Source organism: Phacochoerus africanus, chromosome 1, assembly GCF_016906955.1.
Source record: "Phacochoerus africanus isolate WHEZ1 chromosome 1, ROS_Pafr_v1, whole genome shotgun sequence".
Lineage (NCBI taxonomy): Eukaryota > Metazoa > Chordata > Mammalia > Artiodactyla > Suidae > Phacochoerus > Phacochoerus africanus.
In genome coordinates this window covers 219,572,550-219,589,319 of record NC_062544.1, presented here as the reverse complement: position 1 = coordinate 219,589,319, position 16,770 = coordinate 219,572,550, and the positions used below count along the sequence as shown (strand labels likewise).

Here is a 16,770-nt window from a genome sequence, read left to right as displayed (position 1 = left end):
CCCTATTTGCCTAGAAGCAGGACCTAACTTTCTGTCTGTGAAGGTGTTCCTCTTCTTGTCTCTCAGAGCAGGGGGACAATTCTTATCAATGGAGGAAAAAAGTTATCACTGAGATGGGTGTGCACAAATCTTATTAAATAAACCTTAATTTCCATCAGTGTCCAGCTTATATCTACCTTACCACAATGTACCACCCCTAGAAACCCAAACTCCTTTCCCTTGTCTTGTCACTTTTCTACAATTTATCACTCTGTTAAAAGGGTATATATGCCCCGGCATCTAAATGCTTCTTTTTCATTTCTTTTCTATTAATGACTTTATGTAAAAAATTAAATATTATATCAAGTAAAATATGTATGGCTTTTTTTCCCCCATTAATATGTCATTTATCAGTTTAATTTGCAGGCACTAGCCACAGAATCTAAGAAGGTAGACGAAAAATTTTTTTTTCCTTCCCTACAGGATTAACGATTGTTAGTGAATAATTAAGTATATAATACTGATATTTTTGACAACTATAAAGGAAAATGCAGATGCAAAATATTATAGTTATGAAACTACATACCAATCCCTGTGTCCCTGTACTTTGAAGTAAAAGGCTTTTGCTTTAGTCTCCTAGACCTCCTCTGAGTCTCAAAATGCTGTCTCAAGAGTTAATGATTGGGAAATGTGAAGATGTAGAAACAAGGAATAGCTGTTGAGCCAGAAAACTGGTAACAATTTAGACCATAAACCAGCCCCATAGCAGAGTCACCAAACTCCCAGTTTCCTTAAAGATACAGGTAAAAGATCTGACACACATTCCTAAGCTATTTTATAGGAAATAAACTCCCAGATGAAAAGTGTTGACTTCAAGCATTAAGACCCCAGACCAGTTGAAACCAGAAAATTGGTGATACTGGAAACTTTCCCTATAAAGGTTGGCATCAGACAACCAATCTGAGAATTGTGCACAAGCTGCTCATGCACCCTGAAGCCCCTTTCCTCACACTGCCCTTTAAAAGCCCTTTGGAGGGCAGATCAAGATGGCGGAGTAAGATGTTGTGCTCACCTTCTCCCACAAACACAACAAAAAAACACATCTACATGTAAAATGACACTGACAGAACATATGCTAAATGCTGGCAGAAGAACTTAAACCTCCAAAAAGGACAAGAAACTCTTGACAGAACTGGGTAGAACAAAAGAAAAAGAGAGAGAGAGAGAGAAGGAATCAGGACAGGACAAGCAGCCCTGAGAGGGAGATGTGAAAGAGAAAAGCAACCCACATCCTGGGAAGCCACCTAACCAAAGGGGAGATAGCTGAGGCAAAGAGACCTCAGAGTCGCCGAGAAAAGCATAGCAGCTGGACTGAGGAGGGCAAAGCAGAGTGAGAGCTACATAGATCATCTGCACCACCACACAGGACACCATAACCTGAGACTCTCAGGATGGGGCTGGGTGCTGAGACTTAGGCTCCAGAGGTCAGTCCCAGGGAGAGGACTAAGGTTCACTGTGAGGGGACCACCTAAGGGGCTAAGGACCGCTGTGCCACAGGAGGGGGAGCGGTGCGCTACGGGCTGGTGAGTGGAATGCCATGGCAGAGGGAACCTGGAGGGGAACCCGGGGGAAGGTCTGGGCCCACAGGAGAAGCAAGGCACCATTGTTGGAGAGGGAGAGAGGAGGAGGGGCGGACCACCATAGGAATCTTCCTGCGCACGCACACAGGGGCTCTCAGATGGTGGGGTGCCTCAGGCACAAGCTACTGCCGGCGAGAAGCCACTTGCTCTGGCTATGGGAGACTGGCTGGTTATTGTGCAGGCTACAGGTGGCTGGGCAACTCTTGTGTGGGCTAAGGGCAGCGGGATGCTAAGTGTGACATGGTGACTCTTGCATGGTCTACAGGTGGCAGGGATGGACCACGGCGGTCATCTCAGAGCCAGAGGGAGGCATGGCCTGTCACCACTGGGGGCCAGTGAGTGGGCTCCACCTACAGCCCCAGTCACCTCAAGGGTCAGCCAAAAAAAGAGGGCACTGCAACCAAGCACCACACGTTATTGCTCTCGCCCCCCTGGGAACACACTGGCCCTGCAGCTGCCACTGCCAAATGCTCTGGGCAGCACCCAGGCACTTGATCACTGTCCCTTCCCAAGACCCTACAACTAGGAGCAGTTGATACAGCACTTTCTGCATGGGCTAAGCTGGACAGGATGCTTCTTGCGTGGTCAGCAGGTGGTGGGGGGCAAACCACCACAGTTATCTCTGACTCCAGAGGCAGACGTGGGCCACCGCTCCCAGGGATCCCTGAGCAAGAACCACTTTCAGCTCCAACCACTTCAGAGGGCACCATAGAGGACACTGTGACGGAACACCACCTCTGTTGCTCTTGCTCCTCTGGGAGCACACCTGCCCTGCTGCTGCCACTGCCAAACATTCTGGGCAGTGCCCTGACACTTGATCATTGTCCCTTCCCAAGAACCTACAACTAGGAGCAGCTGGTGTAGTACCTCCTGTGGGGGCTAAGAAGGACATGGTGCTTCTGGCATGGTCTACAGGAGGTAGGGGCAAACCACTACTGTTATCTCTGGCTCCAGAGGTGGGGGTGGCCTGCCACCACTAGGGGTTCGTGAACAGGCACCACTTGTGGCCCCAATCACCTCAAGTACACCTCGATGGTACTGTGACCGGAAATCACCCGTTGCTGCTCTCACACCCCTAGGAGCATACCAGCCCTGCTGCTGCCACTGAGGAACATTCTGAGCAGTGCCCACATACTTGATCTCTGTCACTTCCCAGGATCTTGCAACTAGGAGCAGCCTGTGCAGGCACCTCCTATGTGGGCTAAATGAGACAGGGTGCTTCTTGCATGGTCTGCAGGTAGTGGGGGCAAACCACTGCAGTTATCACTGACTCCAAAGGTGGGCATGGCATTACACCACTAGGGGTCGCTAAACAGGCACCACTTGCAGCTCCAATCACCTCAGAGGAGGGCACTGCAGTGGAGCACTACCTGTTTTTGCTCTCACTCCCCTGGGAACCCACACACCCTGCTGCTCTCACTGCCAAATGCTCAGGGCATCCTGTCATTCTGCCTAAGGCTCACTACCATTTCCCAGGGCCCTGCAACTAGTAGGAGTAACCTGAGCCACCCTCCATCAGGTCCTTGCTGCTGTTAAGAGCCCAGCAACCAGGCACTGACTATCAGCCCCAACCACTGTCTCCTTCTTCCTGGAAACACACTTAGCACCCTGGGGATAAGAGCCTGCTCACATGGAAGAAATAGATGGCAAATATTCAAACTCCCACACCAAAAATAAATACTAATTCCCACAAAATACAAAGGGGTGCTCTTGCATAGAAGTAGCCCTCCAAGACTACAGTTTGGCTTCCCTAAACTCACAGAAAAAGAAAAACATAAGCAATATGAAGAAGCTCAGAAAGCATTCGCAGTTAAAGAAACAGAATTCACATAAAGCAGCAAACAATGAAAGAGACCTCTGCAGTCAGACAGACATTAAGTTCAAAAGGAAGACAGTGAAAATACTGAAGGAAGTAAGGCTGAATATCAAGGAATTAAGAGTGGATATAAACAGTAATGCAAATCCCTTTAGAAAAGAACTAGAAAATATAGAGGAACATAGAAAAATTATCAAATTCATTTGCAGGGATGCAAACTGAGCTAAAGCACTAAAGAGCAGAATGAATAATGCAGAGGAATGAATTAGTGACTTGGAAGATAAAATAATAGAAATCACCCAATCAGGACAGCAGACAGAAAACCAAACGAAAAAACATGAAAGGAATATAAGAGACCTATGGGATAATATAAAGCAGACCAATCTATGCATAATAGGAATTCCAGAACAAGAAGAAAAAGAAAAGGGGATGGAAAATCTATTTGAAGAAATTATGTCTGAAAACTTTCCAAATCTAAGGGAAACAGATATCAAGATACAAGAAGCACAGAGGGCCTAAAACAAGTTGAACCCAAAAAGGCCCACACCAAGACTTTTTTTAATAAAAATGGCAAAAGTTAAAGAGAGGATTCTAAAGGCAGCAAGAGAAACACAAAGAATTAACTTTATGGAACCCTCATAAGGCTATCAGCTGATTTCCCTACAGAAACGCTACAGGCCAGAAGCTGGTGGAAAGCTATATTTAAAGTTCTGAAAGGAAAAAATTTGCAGCCTAGAATACTCTATCCAGCAAGAATATCATTGAAAATAGAAGGGGAAATAAAGAACTTCTCCAACAAACAAAAGCTAAAAAAGTACAGCAATACTAAACCTACTTAAAAGAAATACTGAAAGAAAAAAAAATACTGAAGTGGCTTCTCTAAATAAAAAAAAAAAGTAAGAAGAAACAGGATGTAGGAAACCACAATTGGAAAGCAATCACTTAAATAAGTCAGCATACAGATCTAAAAGAGGAAAAACAAAACAAAACAAAAAAACCCAAAACTACTGTAAAAGCAATGATAAACATAAGGAAGAGCAAAATGGCAAACATAAAGACATTAAAAAAGGACTTCAAAATCATAGAATGTTGGGAAGGAAAATAAGAAAATATAGATTTTTTTTTTAATAATGTGTTTGAAACTATGACTATCAGGCTAAGCAAGCAGATATAGGAAGGGGTTAACATACTTAAAAAAACAGGGCAACCATAAATCAAAACTGAGCATTACATTCAGAAAAACTAAAAAGAAAAGGACACAAGCATAAAATAAACGGAAATCATCCAAACAAAAAAAAGAAAGAAACAAAGGAGAAACATAGAATCAACTGGAAAACAAGGTTTAAAATGGCAATAAATAGGAGTTCCCATCACGGCTTAGTGGTTAACGAATCTGACTATGAACCATAAGGTTGCAGGTTTGATCCCTGGCCTCGCTCAGTGGGTTAAGTATTGGGTGTTGCCTTGAGCTGTAGTGTAGGTTGCAGACTTGGCTCAGATCCCACATTGCTGTGGCTCTGGCATAGGCTGGTGGCTACAGCTCCAATTAGACCCCTAGCCTGGGAATCTCCATATGCTGTGGGTGTGGCCTTAGAAAAGACAAAAAGACAAATAAATAAATAAATAAATAAATAAATATAAAATGGCAACAAACATGTCTATCAATAATTACCTTAAATGTCAATGGACTGAATGCTCTAATCAAAAGACATAGAGGGATAGATTGGATAAAAAAGAAAGAGCCTACAATATGCTGTCCACAAGAGACTCATCTTAGGGCAAAGGACACATGTAGATTGAAAGCGAGAGGATGGGAAAAGATATTTCATGCCAATGGACAAGACAGGAAAGCAGGAGTTTCAGTATTCATATCAGACAAAACAGATTTTAAAATGAAGGACATAAAGAAAGACAAAGAAGGACACTATTTAAAGGTTAAAGGATCCATTCAATAAGAGGATATTACAATCGTCAATATATATGCCCCTAATATAGGAGCACCCAGATAGATACATACAACAAATACTAACAGACATAAAAGGAGAAATTGATGGGAATACAATCATAGTAGGAGACTTTAACACCCCACTCTGATCAATGGACAGATCCTCTAGACAGAAAATCAATAAGGCAACAGAGATCCTAAAGGACATAATAGAAAAGTTAGATTTAATCAACATTTTCAGGACACTGCACCCCAAAATATCAGAATATACATTCTTCTCAAGTACACATGGAACATTTTCAAGGATCAATCATTCAAGAGTATAGAAATTATTTCAAGTATCTTCTCTGACCACAATGGCATGAAGCTAGAAATCAACCACACAAAAAGAAAGGAGAAAAAACTAAATACACTGAGACTAAACAAAATGCTACTAAAAAACCAATGGGCCAATAAGGAAATCAAAAAGGAATTTTAAAAGTACCTCAAGACAAATGATAATGAAGACACAACCACTCAAAATCTATGGGATGCAGCAAAAGCAGTGCTTGGAGGGAAATTCATAGCAATACAGGCCCTTCCTCAAAAAAGAAGAAAAATCTCAAATGAACAACTTAACCCACCACCTAAATGAATGAGAAAAAGAAGAATAAACAAAACTTAAAAGTCAACAGAAGGAAGGAAATCAAAAGGATCAGAGAAGAAATCAATAAAATAGATTCAAAAAGCAGTAGGAAAAAAATCAATAAAATCAGACTTCCTGTGTGGCTCACAAAAAAAAAAAAAAATCAATAAAACCAAGATCTAGTTCTTTGAAAAGGTAAAAAAAATTGACAAACCTCTGGCTAGACTCACCAAGAAGAGGGGGAAAAAACCCAAATAAAATAAGAAATGAAAGAGGAGAAATTACAACGGATACTGCAGAAATACAAAAAACTGTAAGAGAATACCATAGACAATTGTACGCCAACAAATTTCACAACAGAGAAGAAATGGACAACTTTCTAGAGACTTACAGCCTGCCAAAACTGAATCAAGAAGAAATAGATCAACTGAACAGACTGATCACTAGAAATGAAATTGAATACATCATAAAAACACTCCCTACAAATAAAAGCCCAGGACCAGATAGCTTCACAAGCAAATTCTATCAAACATACAAAGAGGAAATTATATCAATCCTCTTTAAACTTTTCCAAAAGGTTGAAGAAGGAACACTTCCAAAGACATTCTATGATGCCAATATCACCCTAATACCAAAAGCAGACAAAGATACTACCAAAAAAGAAAACTATTGGCCAATATCTTTGGTGAATATAGACCCAAAAATCCTCAACAAAATTTTAGCCAACCGAATCCAACAACATATCAAAAAGATCCTACACTGTGACTAAGTGGGATTCATCCCAGGTTCACAAGGATAGTTTAACATACATAAATCAATCAACGTCATACAACTCATTAACAAATGAAAAGTGGAAACCATATGATCATCTCAATAGATGCAGAAAAAGCATCTGACAAAGTACAACATCCATTCATGATCAAAACTCTTACCAAAGTGGATATAGAGGGAACATATCTTAATATAATAAAAGCCATTTATGACAAACCCATAGAATATAATACTCAATGGAAAAAAGCTGAAAGCCTTCCCAATAAAGCTGGATCAAGTAAAGGATGCCCACTCTCATCACTGCTATTCAACATAGTATTGGATGCCCTAGCCACAGCAATCAGACAAACAAAAGAAATAAAAGGTATCCAAATAGGAAGAGAAGAGGTAAAACTGTCACTGTATGTAGATGACATAATATTATATATAGAAAACCCTAAAGGCTCAACCCAAAAACTACTTGAACCAAGTATATATACCCAAAGCAATATATAGATTCAATGCAATCCCTATCAAATTACCTATGACATTTTTCACAGAACTAGAACAAACAATCCAAACATTTATATGGAACCACTAAAGACCCAGAATTGCCAAAGCAATCCCAAGGAACAAAAACCAAGCAGGAGGCATAACTCTCCCAGACTTCTGGCAGTATTACAAAGCCACAGTCATCAAGACAGTGTGGCACTGGTACCAAAACAGACATACAAACCAGTGGAATAAAATAGAGAACCCAGAAATAAACCCAGACACTTATGATCAATTAATCTTTGACAAATGAGGCAATAATGATAAAATGGGAAAAAGATGGTCTTTTCATCAAGTGGTGCTGGTAAAACTGGACAGCCAAATGTCAATCAATGAAATTGGAACACACCCTCACACCGTGCACAAAAATAAACTCAAAATGGCTTAAAGACTTAAATATAAGACAAGACACCATCAAACTCCTAGGTGAAAACATAGGCAAAACATTCTCTTACATCAACTTTACAAATGTTTTCTAAGGTCAGTCTCCCAAAGCAACAGAAATAAAAGCAAAAATAAGTCAATAGGATCTAATCAAACTGTCAAGCTTTTGCCCAGCAAAGGAAACCATAAAAAAAAAACAAAAAGACAACTTACAGAATGGGAGAAAATAGTTTCAAATGATGCAGCTGATAAGGGCTTAATCTCTAAAATATACAAACAACTTATACAACTCATCGGCAAAAAAGCAAACCCAACTAAAAAATGGGCAAAAGACCTGAATAGACATTTCTCCAAAGAAGATAGACAGAAGCCAACAAGCACATGAAAAAATGCTCAACATCCCTGATTACTAGAGAAATGCAAATCAAAACTACCACGAAGTACCACCTCACACCAATCAGGATGGCCATCATTAATAAGTCCACAAATAACAAAATGCTGGAGTGGGTGTGGAGAAAAGGGTACCCGCCTGCACTGTTGGTGCGAATGTAAATTGGTACAACCATTATGGAAACCAGTATGGAGGTACCTTAGAAAATGATACATAGAACCACCATATGACCCAGCAATCCCACTCTTGAGCATACATCCGGACAAAACTTTCCTCAAATAAGACAAATGCACCCCCACGTTCATTGCAGCACTACTCACAATAGCCAGGTCATGTAAACAACCCAAATGTCCATCCACAGATGAATGGATTAAGAAGATGTGGTATATATAAACGGTGGAATATTAGCCACAAAAAAAAACCCAAAATAATGCCATTTGCAGCAACATGGATGGCCCTAGAAACTCTCATACTAAGTGAAATAAGTCAGAAAGAGAAAGACAAATACCATATGATAACACTTATACCTGAATCTAATATATGGCAAAAATGAACCTTTCCACAGAAAAGAAAATCATGAACATGGAGAACAGACTTGTGGTTGCCAAGGGGGAGGGGGAAGGAGTGGGATGGACTGGGATTTGGGGGTTAATAGATGCAAACTATTGCCTCTGGAATGGATAAGCAATGAGGTCCTACTGTATAGCAGTGGGAACTATATCTAGTCACTTATGATGGAGCTGTGAGAAAAAAGAAATGTATACATGTATGTGTGACTGGGTCAACTTGCTGTACAGTAGAAAATTGACAAAACACTGTAAAGCAGGTATAATAGAAAAAGTAAAAATCATTATAAAATAAATAAATAAATAGAAGACCTTTGCCTGCATGAGGATGTTAGATATTTTCTTTTTTCTTTCCTTTTTTTTTGGGGGGGGGGTCTTTTTAAGGCCACACTCACATCATGTGGAAGTTCCCAGGCTAGAAGTCGAATCAGAGCTACAGCTCCCAGCCTACACCACAGCCACAGCAAAGTCAGATCCTCCACCCACTGAGAGGTTGCAGTTATCAAACCTGCATCCTCACAGATACTAGTCGGATTCATTTCTGCTGAGCCATGACAGGAACTCTCAAGGATACTAGTCCACCATCTTCTCAGTTAGCTGGCTTTTCTGAATAAAATCACTTGACTCAACATCTTGTCCTCAACTAACTGGCCTGTCGTGTAGTGAGTAGCCAAATCTGATTTCAGTAACAAGATATACACAATACTAACATAAAATCAAAAATATTAATGGTTACCTAGAATTTACATTATAACTTTCACTAATCTAAAACCTTAGGTTACTGTGACAAATAAATGAACAAAAATATGTAAAAGTGCTTATAAATTAGAAACATACAAATATACAGTTTATAGAAACATGCACACTTATTGTAACAATTAAGACTAGAAAAAAACTATTTTTTTCAAAAATGAATCCAGTAGTAGGGGAAAAGCAGCAGTAAATAAGATATTCAAGAGGCAAAATGAAGGCCTTTTGCATTAGAGAAAAATAAAAATAAAAGGAGCATTGCAGTGAAGCATACTAGCCATCCATGCAGAGAGAAAATACAGATGATGCTCTAACACTGACTTCCAAATTGAGAATCAAGATAGGAAAAAATAATAAGGAACTATAAACTTGATGAACATTTGTTATTTATCCCAGATACAATTACAAAAAAATAGGTACCATCAAAACAAACAAAAAACAGTAAATAAAATACACCACCTGGCTCTTGCAATAACTATAAAAATAGCCCAGCTTAAAACCAAAAAAAAAAAAAAAAAGCTATGTAGCAAATGGATCAACTAGCATTAGCCACTTTGAGCTGTGTAAACCTTTTCTAGGCTTTGATTCTTCAATAAAATAGATAACCTTTCTAAGGATGAGCAAAATTTATGAAAATACCCAAATCAATGCCAGTATATATGTCCAGGTCCCTGTTCCCATCTGCCTAGGGATGCTATATCCATACCACAAAAGAGATGTCAATTAGAAGCAAACCATTCAAAGATGTGATATAGATATATCCACAAACTATTTAACTTGCAAACCACTGTTTTGGCACAAAGCACAATCACCCTACACAAGAAGGTTTCTAAGAAATCCCCAGAAAGATCAAGGAGTCTTCTGAATAAAACACAATGAACTATCCAGAAAATAGTAACAGCATGTATAAAATGCACAGAAGTTACAAAGATGCTACATAGTCCAAAAAGCCTGACCAAGTATTTAAATCTTTGTAGCTGATACAGAACTCTGTATTTGTATGTTCTAAGCAAGCCATATGCCACCCTGAAATGGAGCATTATCAAAATCAAATTCTTAGAAGTTTCCAAGACCTCAGAAATAAAGTTGTTGTGGTATATTTTTGATTTGTTCGAATGTTATCTGATTTAAGGCTTGATATTGGCCCAAGGTGCCAACCTTCCAATTATTTTTTTCCCCATGAGAAAAATTAAGTACAAACTAAAGAAAATAAAACCTCCTTATCTTCTACATTAGCTCTTAAAGACCCTCTGGCCTTGAAAAAAAGAGTCTCTATGTTAAATGAACTTACACTCCACTCTCCAGAGTTATGAGTCTATTGAGAAATCAGAATTGGAGGAAGGATAGAAGGAAACAGGAATAAAAGGGAAGTGTTTTAGTCTCTTCTTCCCATCCTTTTTACAAAAAAATTAATTTACCATTACTATCATTATTATTATTATTTGATCTTAGGACCACACCCATAGCATATGGAAGTTCCCAGACTAGGGATCGCATCAGAGCCGTAGCTGCTGGCTATGGCAGCAAGCCGTAAGCAAGCCAGATCCAAGCCTCATCCGCAACCCATGCTGCAGCTTTCAACAACGCCGGATCCTTAACCCACTGAGCGAAGCTGGGGATCAAACCTGCATCCTTGTGACTACTAGCAGGGTTCTTAACCCGCAGAGCCACAGTGGGAACACCTTCCTATCCTTTTCAAACACATACATGTAATCTGCATATTTCATAGGTAAAGTAAGAGACAGAAGCAGGATAAACATCTTTGATGTCTAAAGTAGGAGACTTCCAGTGAGTTGTAAGGTTTTTTTGATCATCATAATTTTTAGGGCTTAAAAGTGAGGCAGACCAATGGCCCTTCAGGGATTATAAATAGATGATGAATCATTTGCTTCTGGGGTTGAGAGGGATGGTTGTCCCTAACAGCCATTCTCTTACTCTTCCTTTCATAAAATCCCTAAATCTTAGTTGAGCACATGGCCGCTCAGCTGGATTACATTTCCCTTGTAGTTGGGAAATGTAAACAAGTGACTAAATTCTAGCCACCTGTACATAAGGAGAAATATTACGAGCATCTTCTGGGGAGTGCCCTTAAAAGGGGAAGGATGTGCCCTTTACTACCTCATCCCTCTCTCTCTCTCTCTTTTTTTTTTTTTTTTTTTTTTTTTTTAGCTTTTTAGGGCCACACCCACAGCATATGGAGGTTCCCAGGCTAGGGGTCAAATCAGAGCTACAGCTGCTGGCCACAGCCACAGCCCACACCAGATCTGAGCCGTGTCTGCCATCTACACCACAGTTCACAGCAACATCGGATCCTTAACCCACTGAGGGAGGCCAGGGATCAAACCTGCAACCTCACGGTTTCTAGTCAGATTCGTTTCTGCTGCGCCATGACAGGAACTCCCTCATTTTTCCTTCTTGGCTAAAATACAGATGTGATAACATAGACTGGAGTAGCCATCTTACGCCATGAGATAGAAACTATATTGCTGAACATGGAAAAACAAACTAGGGAATGCCCTGGTGGTCTGATGGTTAGGATTTGGAGCTTTCTGCACTGTGGCCTGGGTTCAATCCCTGGTCTGGGAACTGAGATTCTCACATCAAGCTGGTGCACGTTGTGGCCAAAAGTAAAGAAAAGAAAGAAAAGAAAAACAAACTAGAAGAAAAGCATGGCATAGAACGTTCTTTCTAAAGCAAAAAAAAAAAATAATATTTGCTGCTATCTTGATATTTAATTCAAAAAAGCCCCTTCCCAATCACTTAAGATAAAACTGTTATTTGCATTGCTAGTGATATTATCATTACTTGCTGATACAAGATAAGAAACTGAAAAAGTATTTTCAGAACCAATACTAATTTGGAGAGGGAAAGATGGTACAAGAAGCTCCTATTCCAAAAGTGTGAGAGTACTTCCCAGCTCTCACCATTCCTATTTAAACTCTTTTTTTTTTTTAGGGCCACACCCATGACATATGGAGGTTCCCAGGATAGGGGTCGAATCAGAGCTAGAGCTGCAGGCCTATGCCACAGCCATAGCAACACCAGATCCGAGCTGTGTCTGTGACCTACACCACAGCGCAGGGCAATGCAGGATGCTTAACCCACTGAACAAGGCCAGGGATCAAGTCCGCAACCTCATGGTTCCTAGTCAGATTTGTTTCCGCTGCACCACAACAAGAACTCCCTATCTGAATTCTTAAACTAGTCACCTAAACAGAACTAATACCCATAAAAACTAATTCCTTCATTAGCACTAAATAGTAGATGATACTGGAAATTAAGTCTTCCAGCTAATGTAATCTCATCCTGACATGATACTAAATCATTTCATTGTATATAATACAAAAGGAAATTTGGATTCCACATTAGTAGAAAATCGATATTTAAGGACATTAAAATTTTAACTTAGACTCATTATATTAAGTAAATCCAAGAAGATGACACTAGTGTTTTCGGGTTTTTTGGGGTTTTTTGGTTTTATAGCCACTCGCAGCATATGAACATTCCCGGGCTAGGGGCAGAATCAGAGCTGCAGCTGCTGGCCTATGCCACAGCCACAGCAATACAGGATCCAAACCACATTTGCAACCTATGCCACAATAGGATCCTTAATGCACTGAGCGAGGCCAGAGAATTGAACCTGCTTCCTTGCAGACACTGTGTTGGGTTCTTAACCAGCTGAGCCACAAAGGGAACTCCAACATTAGTGCTTCGGATAACAAAGCATGATGAGAAATGGGTTGCCATTCAATTTCAAGTAGAGTGACACTGTCCTTCAGCAACACTATTAAAAAACTCAGGGAGTTCCCATTGTGGTTCAGCAGTAATGAACCTGACTAGTATCCATGAGGACACGTGTTCAATCCCCATTTAGGGGGTTAAGAATCCAGTGCTGCTGTGAGCTGCAGTGCAGCTTGCAGACGAGGCTTAGATCTGAAATTGCTATAGTTGTGGCAAAGGCCAGTAGCTACAGCTCCAATTTGACCCCTAGCCTGGGAACTTACATATGATGTGGGTACGGTCCTAAAAATAATAAAAATTTAAAAATTAAAAAAAAAACTTTTTTTAAAGTACAAAACTCAAACTCACTTACCTATTGTGTCTACTCCTTTCCTGCCAGCACGACCAACCATTTGCTTGTAAGTAAGAATATCTAGAGGTCGGCCACTAAAAACAGGAGTCCGAATGATTACACGACGTGCAGGTAAATTCACCCCAGATGAAAGAGTAGAAGTTGCTGCCAAGACCCGAATCTGACCTTGACGGAAGGCTCCTTCAATGATATCCCTCTCCTCAAAAGTGAGACCTTAAAAAACGTTCCGATAGCATATATTTATTAACATGTATTGAAAATGCTATGCTTGATCACTTACAAATGAATCCGAGAATCTGCTACAAGCCTCTAAAGATTTCTTTCAAGATATTGTAATGACCGTAAACAAATAAGTCATGACAGTTCACAAATTTAAGAGTATAATCTGCCAACCTTAGTATAATTCCATCTCATCTTCTATAGGAGTTGTCACACTTGCTCCATAAATATTTTAGGTTTTGTAGGACAAACGGTCTCTGTTGCAATTACTCAGTTCCACCACTGACACATGAAAGCAACCATAAAACAAATGGGCAAGACTGTATTTAAATAAAACTTTATAAAAACAGATGGTGTGCTGGATTTGACTGGCAGACAGTAGTTTGCTGACCCCTGCTCTAGATCAGAACTCCTTGAGGGTATGCTTTATTCATGGCAGTATCTGCAGGACCTATCCAACACAGTGGTCAAGCATATAAACAAATGTCTGAAAAACAAGTACATGAGTAAATGAAAAACAGCATACAGGATGTATACTTATCTGGCTTATTTTTTATTTTATTCTAAAAAAATCAAAAAAATCAAAAGGATTAGGGATCTAGTTTGTAAATTAAGTGATAGGTCCTCTGATATTTCATTAGTATGCATTGTAAGTTACACACAAGGAAAATATTCTTTTGTGTGTTTGTGTGGGGGGGTATAAATTTATATATAGCATAATAAAAATTTTAAATAAATTGAAAAGGTTAAATTCCTAATTTTAGAAACTATATATTCTTAACCATTTCCTTAGCACATATTATCATGGACAGATCACTCCCTGAAAGAAGTTATTTAATTCAATGACTGTCAAAATCCTTGCAGTTTTGACAACCTAGATATTTGGTTTTTCAATGCTTATAGACCTTTCAAAATACAATATAAGTTCTAAAATTAATTTTATTTTGACATATCTGTGAAACTATTTCAAATACCCTTTGAGAGAAAAGGAAACATTCAGAGTGGCATAAAATTAGGGTAGCAATTACCACTCTAAGCTACATTTTAAGGAAACAAAGAATAGAAAGGTAGAATTTGCTTCCTCAATGATACAAAAAACCTTATATCTAGTAGTTATATACCTTACAGATAAATAAAACTACATATTTGTTTTACTCTTGTTTAATCTTAATCACACAATTTCCTAAAATGAAATCTAAGTATATCAAGTGCAGTTAACAAGAAATCAAATGCATGCAAATATAAAAATTAAAATGAAGACATAAGGATTTTTGGAAGGGGCTTCTTAATACATTATAAATATGGATACCTGCATGATGAAATGCTACTCCCCAAGGTACAGTTCTTTGTAATACAGAGTCCAGTCCTGAAGGTGAACGTTTTAACTGATCCATCACTTCTAGAAGGCCCTTTTGTTCCAATATCACTGATGGAAGTTCAGATGATCTTACCAATTCTGTCATACACAAAAAAACTATCAACACTGTTCACCTCCCCTTGAACTTCTTTAACTGCTATCTCCCTGAGTCATGAGAGAGGGCAACAGTTCTAAAACTACTACATGTAATAATCACCTAGATATCTTTTAAAAATGCTGATGCTTTGCTCTCACCTCTGGACGTTGTGATGTGATAGGGTGCAATCTGAACACCAGGATTTTAAAATCCCCCCAGGCAATTCTAACATGTACTAAAGTTTAGGAAACACTGTATGAGGTTGAGATCAAGCTCCCAGGAGAAGATCAAAAGAACCAGCTGAAGGAAGGATAACATTACAGATACTACCACTCAGAGCCTAAAAATCAAAATTCCTGGGGGTTCCCGTTGTGGCACAGTAGAAATGAGGCCAACTAGGAATCATGAGGTTGTGGGTTCAATCCCTGGCCTCACTCAGTGGGTTAAGGATCTGGCATTGCCATGAGCTGCTGTGTAGGTCGAAGACTCGGCTTGGATCCCACATTGCTGTGGCTGCGGCGTAGGCCAGCAGCTATAGCTCCTATTCAAAACCTAGCCTGGGAATCTCCATATGCTGTGGGTACAGAAAAAAGACAAAAATTAAAAAATTAAAATTCCTGCTCAAAGTGTGACCTCCTCCCTGAAACTGGCAGTGTCAGAATCACCTAAAAGTGTAATTCCTTTTTTTTTTTCAGGAGCTTAATTTTATGTGACAATTCTTCCAGCCTTTTTAGCACCAGTGAGGTAATTAATTACATATTAAGTCCTGTTTTTGCCTTTATGTGTAACCTCCCCAAGGAAAACCTTAACTTTCTTAGATGAAAGAACTGTTTTCTTTTTCTTTTTTTCTCTTTTCAGGGCCACACTAGCCGCATATGTAGGTTTCCAGCATAGGGGTCTAATTGGAGCCTACGTCATAGCCACAGCAAAGCCAGACCCGAGCTGTGTCCCCACCTATACCACAGCTCACGGCAATGCTGGATCCTTAAGTCACTGAGGGAGGCCAGGGATCAAACCCACAACCTCATGGTTCCTAGTCATATTCGTTTCTGTTGCGCCACTATGGGAACTCCAAAGAACTGTTTTCTTAAAGAATTTCCTAGGAGTTCCCATTGTGGCTCAGCGGGTTATGAACCTGATTAGTATCTATGAGGATGCGTGTTTGACCCCTGGCCTTGCTCGCTGGGTCAGGGATCTGGCATGAGCTGTGGTGTAGATTGCAGACAAAGCTCGGATCCCAAATTGCTATGGCTGTGGTGTAGGCTGGCAGCTATAGCTCTGATTCAACCTCTAGTCTGAGAACTTCCATATGCAGCAGGTGCGGCCCTAAAAAGCAATAAATAAATAAATAAATAACAGAACATCAAGCAAAGAAAATATTAATAAGGAATATAAGTTAACATGGTTCAACATTAAAAAAATAGAAATTGGCATAGTAAGAAAGTATCAATTAAGTGGGAACTAGAAGAAATATAAAGTTGGACAACAGCCTACCCAGTACAAGCCACAAAGTTTACTTATGGGAACTAGGCTTGAGATCCACATCATCTGTCATTAAAATGCCACTGGCATAATGAAATCATAAAACACCCTAATACTCTATCAC

The 16,770-nt window shown here is 39.6% G+C and overlaps 1 protein-coding gene across 1 annotated transcript in view; it reads right to left on the bottom strand.

Moving 5' to 3' along the window:
* POLQ (DNA polymerase theta) overlaps positions 1-16,770 on the bottom strand; it is a 127,496-nt gene that overhangs the window by 85,266 nt on the left and 25,460 nt on the right. Inside the window, exons 8-9 of the mRNA XM_047791315.1 lie at positions 15,020-15,166; positions 13,492-13,704 (exon numbers count right to left, since the gene is read on the bottom strand). Of these exons, the coding sequence (XP_047647271.1) occupies positions 13,492-13,704; positions 15,020-15,166 (360 nt within the window). The remainder of the gene's footprint in view (positions 1-13,491; positions 13,705-15,019; positions 15,167-16,770) is intronic.